The sequence below is a fragment of the Drosophila elegans genome, unplaced genomic scaffold (genome assembly GCF_018152505.1).
Source record: "Drosophila elegans isolate 14027-0461.03 unplaced genomic scaffold, ASM1815250v1 contig_476, whole genome shotgun sequence".
Taxonomy (NCBI): Eukaryota; Metazoa; Arthropoda; class Insecta; order Diptera; family Drosophilidae; genus Drosophila; species Drosophila elegans.
Genome location: NW_024545863.1, coordinates 13,400 through 20,866, shown reverse-complemented (window position 1 = coordinate 20,866; position 7,467 = coordinate 13,400). Strand labels below are relative to the sequence as shown.

The window sequence follows — 7,467 nt, the reverse complement described above, 5'->3', positions numbered from 1 at the left end:
GCACTCATTATCTCTCCTAACAGAAATGTTAAATCATCAATTTCCTAATAGAAATGTTAGACATTTTGGCGGGCAATTTAAAAACATTAATAATTTTTTACTTCCTTTACTTAAATAGTACGTTTAATACATACAAACATAATGTGAATATTATTACCAATAAAGTGCCGCTCTACTACATTATAAAATCTAGTTTTTCGCTTATCTCGAAACAAAATTGTCTGGATGTCTCAAGGGTGTCGTCAAGTTGACGACTATATACGCGCTAAAAAACCAATTTAAGTCTACATTTGTACAAAATGTACACTGCAAATATTCATACTCGTTACTCGTAGAGTGAAAGGGTACATTGTATTCGTTGAAAAGTATGTAACAGGTAGATAGATAAGATGGTGTCTCTGTAGCTGCTCGCTCTTTGATTGTAGTGTTGTCAATGCAGTGCGGCAGATGGCGCCAGCTACAATCTGATTGTTTTCTGAGAGAACATTTGTTTTGAAATATGTTATTTTTAATAGTCGCGGAACTCGACGTTCTCTCGCGTTTTTTTTTTTTTTTTTAATTTTATCAAAGTCCGAAACTATTTAAATCTCATTCTTAGCTTATTTTCCCCATCCCTTTTCTGGGCCACGCGCTGAATCGACCATTAATTATGATATCAAACTCCGCTTTGGGCTGGGAATCCATGGATCTACGCTCAGTAGCCGCTGGTAATCCACTGAATCAGATTTAAAAGCGCGTGCAATTGCGACTTTCAGATAAATCTCCGACTTGGTTTTACGACCTGCCGACGTTTGCCTATTCAAATTTTATAGCTGCCCGCACAAAGCACTTGACTCATCATGGCATTTGCAGGCCCTCCTCCTGCACATCCACTTCCGTTTCTGACCGGACGACGGGGGATCGGGTTCGGGATCGGATTCGGGTTTGTTGTGACAACAGCTCGTAGGCAAAGACAACAAGCCGATCTGTGGGTGTCATAACCACTCATACTCGCTGCGATTCGGGGTCTTGTGTGTCCAGATGTTGCGCACAATTATCATATCAGCAGCACATCATTTGCGGCTAAGTGAAATGGCAGATTGGACTGGCACACTCTGTGAGTCTTCCTTAAAAAGCGGCGCTTTCGAGTCCCAGATCTCAGTATTAGCTTAGCCCTACAACCGGAATGAAGAACTCCCACGCGAACGCAGATTACGAGTCCTGCTACTACGAGGATATAACAAAATCGTGGCTTAATCAAACCGAAGGATACACGGACTGCAGTTACGTGTACAGCCAAAGTGTGACTTCAGCCTATGTGGAGTACAATAAAATTGAGGCTAATTGGTGTGCCGAAGCCACCGAGCAATGGTTACAGAGTGGGGCAACTGCTGGCCAGGATATGCCAAAACAAACGCCAAAGCCGCGATCGACAACATCGAATCGCAAGGAACGCACAGCCTTCACGAAATCGCAGCTCAAGGAGCTGGAAACAGAGTTCTGCTACTCCAACTACCTGACCCGTCTGCGTCGCTACGAGATCGCAGTGGCCCTGGAGCTGACGGAACGCCAGGTGAAGGTGTGGTTCCAGAACCGTCGGATGAAGTGCAAACGCATCAAGCTGGAGGAACAGCACCCGGAAGCGCCACCAAAACACAATTCTAGTTTGTACAAGGACATATTTTAACACAATTCATCTTACAAAATGTTTCGCTTACTTAACAACTATAGTAAAGGTATTTTAAGCTACTTCTTGGACTTCTTGGCCTTTCCCTTGGGCAGGGGTTTGGCCAGCGATTTGGCTGCGGCCAGCTGCAGTTTCTGGGTGGCGGCATTCTTGGTGCTCTTCACAACCGGAGCGGGTTTCTTCTTTTGCACACCGCCAGTGCCGGGCTTGCGCTTCAGCTTATCAGTCAGGCCAGCCTTGTTTTTCTTTTTGGGCGGCGGCGTCGGCAGTTCCTCCTCTTCGTCGCTGTCATCGCTGGCCTCCTCCTCCTCTTGCTCATCGAGCTCCAGCTCAGATTCATCATCCGAAGCGTCTACGTAGTCCTCATCATCGGAGTCCTCGTTGATGGTGGTGCCCAGCAGGTCCTCCAGCTTTGGCTCCTTCTTGGCCGCCTGTTTCTGTTTCTTGCCAGCTGTCTTGACTGCTGCTGCTGCTGCTGCCTGGCTCGTAGATGCCTCGCTGGCCACTGCTTCTGTGGATTTCTCTGTCTTCTTGACTGGCTCCACCAGTAGGCTGGAGAAATCAATGCCCAAGTCCTTGTACTTCTCCTGGAGCTTCTTAATCTTGTTGATGTTGGCCACGGTGCGCTTTTGGCAAGCGGTCTCATCCCAATTGTTTTGCTGCTTCACGCTGCGCTGCGTGGCTTTGGTCAAATTCGACACGTAGATTTCCTTACCGGCCTGTAATTGGTGGATATTGGATATTTGGTTGAGAAATGTAGTGCTACACTTGCGCCCCATCCGAACTGACCTTATTCTTGACCTTCTTTAAGGAGGTCTTGAAGTAGTTGAAGACCTGCTTCTCCGGCGGAATGTACGATGCCTTGACCACCTTCTGGAACATTAGGTAGTTGTCCATGGTGTCGGCGGCCACTTTGGCCACCTCCGGATATTCGAACTCCACGAAGGCGTAGCCCTTGCTGTTTCCGGTGCGCAGGGATCGGGCCAAACGGACGCGGAGCACCCGGCCGAACTGGCGGAAGTACTGGCGCAACTGCTGCTCGAAGAATCCGTGGGGCAGGTGCTTCACAATGACCACGCCGCGTTCCGGACCCTTTGGCTTTTGGGGCTTGGCCTTGGCCACCTTTTTCTTCAGCTAAAATGGATGCAGTTTACGGTTATCCTCCGGAGCGAACGTTGTTTTTGTAGTGCCCTACCTGGCCGGAAACCACATTCTTGGCTTTCTCAACGCTTTTCTTGGGCGTGGTCTGTTTCTCGATCTTTTGGGCCTTGGGTTTCTTAACAGGCGGCATTTTCAATTTGTATGTACTAGCTAAAATCAGTAATAAACGCGATACAAGTAAAACAAACTTCTAAAATCGCCGCACGTGGAGCAAGAACAATAACAAGTGTTGTAAAACGTTGTAAAACAAGTAAATGGTATAATTTCTCATATTTTGGTATATTTTGGTATTATTAGTTGGGGTGGTCACTCTTCGAATTTCTTATTTTGTTTCTTTTTGTTTTTGCGCATTTATTTTTGCCGCCAATTAATAATGAATGTATCTGCGGCATCGCTGAATAATTCCTTTCTGGAAGAGGACGAAGTACGTCTGGGCTATAACCATGAGAACATCATTATCTTCCTGAGCAAATCGTCTATCAGAGACCTGTTTCCCTATGCAAATGCCACCGAGGGCGCAAAGCAGGTAACTAACTTTGTTTTAACTTGTTTGTTGTTACTTAAATGTTTATATTAACCAAGTTACTAGATCGTTTTGTGCTCACCTTATCTGGAAAGCTTGTGCTTAATCTGGAAAAGCTATTGGATCTGTTTACCCTGTCCATTATGATGATGACATATCAGAGGGACAATTTGCTGTTGATGAATGAACGCTTTATGCTAGTGGATGTGGTTTGTCATCTGGCGGAGTCCCTGGATTCAGAGGAGGTAGTACCATCACTTGGCTCTTCTTCGTCTTGTATACTTATATCTTAACTACCCAGATTAACTATATGGCCACCGGTTTGTTCGAAAACCTGGTTACTGGCGTGGGCATGGAGCGCTTGGAAAAGGTTCTGGACATGCAGGCCGCCATTCCCGCCTTGGTGGAGTCCTCCAGACTTGGCAACGAAGTGGCAGTAGCTCTTCTGCTCACCATAATGGCACAGTATACGGGAGAGCCAGTTCAACTGGATAGCAGGGAAACTGTAAGCTTTTAATGCTGTCATTAAGTCTATAAATTATATTACCCGCTTTTTACAGGCCCGTCAGGCTTTTCAAATGGCCAAATTGATCAACTGGCAGCAGCTGGCGGACACTGACCGCCATGCGGATATGTATATGCTCATCCGCACGTTCAGTCTGATCATAAACTGCCGAAGCACACGCGAAGAGTGTCCTGATTGGAAGGATAACCTGGGTGCCGAGATACACAAATACTTTCTGCAGGTGCGGAAGGCATTCGACAAATCTGCGGCTTATGGGGCCTTCGAAATGATGGTATGTTTCGATATAGGCTTATTCCGAAACTATTTTGATATTTATTACTTAAAGATTGAGCGTTTCATTGCTTACTGCGTTGTCCGCGGAGCAACAACCACGTAAGTTCAATGGCACAAAGTGCAACTAAGTGAATAATTTACAATAGTTTTCTCTCACTCGCAGCCCTCAACTTTGCAACTACAAGATTTCCGAGTTAACTAATTCAGAGTCTCAAAAAATATTGGATTAAGTGTTATGTCTTTGTTATGGTTAATTAGATTAGTTAAGCTAAACAATATGTAAAAGTATGTAATGCATGAACCTAGGTTTATAGGAGCAGCGTAAGGGTTTTATGTGAATTCACATATATTAAGCATACAGCTAAGATCAAAAAAGATGACCAAATATTGAATCGTTAAGTATTAAAGAATTTAATTTTTTTTTTATTTAAATAAAATGAATTTGCTAATTTTATCAAATTGGCTGACATTGACCTTGACTTTTTAAACTCCCGCCTTTGCAAAAGTAATGAACGGTCATACTGGAGGTTGCGGCTTTTAAAATATCTGGCAATATTGGTCTGGGCATAAGATGTGGAGCTTTGAATCTTTAATAATTATAACAATTTCTAGGGTTGATGAGAATATTTATTTATTTAAAGCCTGCTAAAGATGCTTTATTTAGTTTAATTAAGCTAAACAAGCTGTAAAACCTGTAAAAGTATTTTTTAGTACCTTCCAGGGAAATCGAGATTTTTTGGCGCTCTGGATGCGGTCACACAACGCCCCACGGCACGTGTTGACTGCATTTTTAAAGGCGCTTTTAACAACATTTGGCAGGAGTTGCAGTGGCCGAGCAGTCGCATCAGTTGCCCAGGATGTTCTACCTAATCGGCCTCGGCCTTGGCGACCTCAAGGACATCACGGTCAAGGGTCTGGAGATAGTGAAGCAGTGCAGTCGCGTTTACCTGGAGATGTACACCTCGATTCTGGGCTGCAGCCTTGAGGAAATGGTAGGTATCTATTGGCATTCGCAAGCGCCCACACCCTTACAAACACCCTATAAACCTCACACAGCAAGAGTTTTACGGACGACCCCTGCTGCTGGCCGACCGTGATCTCGTGGAGCAGAGTGCCGATGAGATCCTGGCCGGGGCCGGCGAATCGGACGTGGCCCTGCTCGTCGTGGGCGATCCCTTCGGCGCCACCACCCACACAGACTTCATACTGCGCGCCAAGGAGAAGAACATCCCCTACAAGGTCATCCACAATGCCTCGATCATGAACGCCGTCGGCTGCTGCGGCCTGCAATTGTACAAATTCGGCGAGACCGTGTCGATTCCGTACTGGGACGAGACCTGGAAGCCGGACAGCTTCTACGACAAGATCAAGCTGAATCGCCTGCACAACATGCACACGCTGTGCCTGCTGGACATCAAGGTGAAGGAGCCGACGCCGGAGTCGCTGATGCGTAAGCGCAAGGAGTACATGCCGCCGCGGTTCATGAGCGTGGCGGAGGCCGCCCACCAACTGCTGTCCATTGTGGAGAAGAAGGACTCGCTGGAGAAGAACACGGTGCTCAACGAGCAGTCCCTGTGCGTGGGATTGGCCCGTGTGGGCCAGGAATCGCAGCAGATCGCCGTCAGCACGCTGCTCGACATGCGCTCCACCGACCTGGGCGGTCCGCTGCACTCGCTCATCATTCCCGCCAAGGAGATGCATCCGCTGGAGGTGGAGTTCCTGCAGCAGTACGCCGCCAGCCTGAAGCTGGACGACTACAACCACTAATATCGCTGCGAAAAATGAAAGAAAATACCTATTTAAGTGTCTAGGAAATGTTGTCTGTGCATCTAAAATTGAATTTACGAAGCAAGAGGAGCTGGAAGCTCAGGAAGAAAGTGAACGTGATATCGCTTGATGCCACCACCACCACCCCCGTATACGTATGTAGTCTGCCCCTCGGCAGCTGAAATAAAACCGCATTCACCCATCGTACATTACATCTCAGAGGCTTTAATGGGGATTAGTGGGTGCTGTTGCATATCATAGTATCAGTAGTAGAGGCCTCGCATGCGACGTGAGGATCCCTGGCGGTCGTACAGCATGTTAAACTTATTCACAAAGTGGTGCATATCGTTGCAGCCCTTGGTCAGCGTGCCCAGGTAGCTGATCAGGCCCACATCGTTGCACTGCGTGTAGAACTCCTCCTGGAAGGCGGGCACCTGCATCACGGGCAGCCGGTGGCACAGGGCGTACGCCTCGCGCAGAATCTCCTGGTTGGCCCGCAGTTTGCCAGACTCCACGTCCCGGATGTACTGCAGCACGATCTTGATGCGTGTGTTGAGCATCTTGATGGCGCTGTCCTGCGCCACCAGATGCTCGGCCACCACGCTCTTCTCGCCGGACTCGTTGGAGGTCATGCGGGCCACATGGTCGACGCCAATGCGCTCCGCCTCCTCGGTGGCCAGTGTGTAGGTGAGGGGCACGAACAGCATGGTGGCCTCGCCGTCCACCAGGTCGATGAGGGACTCGAAGAGCTTCAGCGGAAGATGGTCCACGCTGCGGGATAGTGGGTTCAGCTGCAGCATGATGGGACACTCGTTGATGGCGGCTATTTGTTTCTGGATCTTAATGTCATCGGCCGTGGGATTCTCGCCCGTTGTGTACCAGCCTATAAAGTCGAGATCGCTGAATACCTAAGGGGCACATAGAGATTTAGCTAGTTTGACAATGTGTGTGCATTACTAAGACATCCACCTGCTTGTACTGCTGCTCCTTCTTGTTGTAGTAATCCTTGTTGATCACCGTCTCATCACCTATGACATCCGTCTTGAGTTCAAACGAGTTCATAATCTCAATGTTGCGGCCCTTCTGCTTGCCAATTAGGGCTCCGTACACCTGCCGCGGCTCACCGTGCTGCGCCCGGAATCGTGTCCAGTGCTCCGATATATTCATTATGACCAGCGGGTGCAACGAAATGGTCACCGATCCGCTTGTGCCCGCCGCGGCCATTATGTTTCCCTGCGGCTGCTGCTGCGCCTGTGTGTCCGAAGTGGGATCCTGTGATTTGCTCGCCCCGCCGGAAGAGGACGACGTGCTCGGCTTGGCCGCCATGTCCACATCCACTTCCATTTGCTCCATAGTGCCGGTGAGTTCTTAGTAAATCGCAGTTAAGCGGTAAAAAAAGTAAACTCGAATTCTTTTTGTTTGATAAGCTCCGGCTCTCCGCCAGTGTGACCGCGGATGGGTTCGTCAAAAATACCAAATCGGTGGGGGGAGTGAAGCGGAGACTCAAACCATGGCCACATATCTCATATTTTGGCTACTCCTAAAAAGGGG

At 48.1% G+C, this 7,467-nt stretch overlaps 5 protein-coding genes across 5 annotated transcripts; 3 read left to right on the top strand and 2 right to left on the bottom strand.

The window, feature by feature from the left end:
* The first annotated feature begins 523 nt into the window (after window positions 1-523).
* On the top strand, window positions 524-1,737 carry LOC108148929 (homeobox protein MOX-1). The gene is given in 2 exon segments (XM_017276245.2): window positions 524-1,615; window positions 1,618-1,737. Coding segments are annotated over 2 exon segments (477 nt in total). The 5' UTR covers window positions 524-1,165; the 3' UTR covers window positions 1,645-1,737.
* LOC108148926 (MKI67 FHA domain-interacting nucleolar phosphoprotein) lies at window positions 1,642-3,006 on the bottom strand. The gene is made up of 3 exons (XM_017276243.2): window positions 2,862-3,006; window positions 2,456-2,800; window positions 1,642-2,385 (listed from the first exon to the last, which is right to left on the bottom strand). Exons 1-3 carry the CDS (start codon window positions 2,955-2,957, stop codon window positions 1,726-1,728), a joined length of 1,101 nt encoding a protein of 366 aa, XP_017131732.1. The 5' UTR covers window positions 2,958-3,006; the 3' UTR covers window positions 1,642-1,725.
* Window positions 3,007-3,119: 113 nt separating this feature from the next.
* LOC108148928 lies at window positions 3,120-4,548 on the top strand. Its single transcript, XM_017276244.2, has 6 exons — window positions 3,120-3,353; window positions 3,410-3,595; window positions 3,652-3,855; window positions 3,911-4,147; window positions 4,202-4,248; window positions 4,313-4,548. Exons 1-6 carry the CDS (start codon window positions 3,201-3,203, stop codon window positions 4,377-4,379), a joined length of 894 nt encoding a protein of 297 aa, XP_017131733.1. The 5' UTR covers window positions 3,120-3,200; the 3' UTR covers window positions 4,380-4,548.
* Window positions 4,549-4,896: 348 nt separating this feature from the next.
* LOC108148955 (diphthine methyl ester synthase) lies at window positions 4,897-6,128 on the top strand. The gene is made up of 2 exons (XM_017276288.2): window positions 4,897-5,141; window positions 5,206-6,128. The coding sequence occupies exons 1-2, from the start codon at window positions 5,007-5,009 to the stop codon at window positions 5,914-5,916; spliced, it is 846 nt and encodes a 281-aa protein (XP_017131777.1). The 5' UTR covers window positions 4,897-5,006; the 3' UTR covers window positions 5,917-6,128.
* Window positions 6,122-7,373, bottom strand: LOC108148954 (COP9 signalosome complex subunit 6). Its single transcript, XM_017276287.2, has 2 exons — window positions 6,886-7,373; window positions 6,122-6,824 (listed from the first exon to the last, which is right to left on the bottom strand). The coding sequence occupies exons 1-2, from the start codon at window positions 7,267-7,269 to the stop codon at window positions 6,180-6,182; spliced, it is 1,029 nt and encodes a 342-aa protein (XP_017131776.1). The 5' UTR covers window positions 7,270-7,373; the 3' UTR covers window positions 6,122-6,179.
* Window positions 7,374-7,467: the final 94 nt, after the last annotated feature.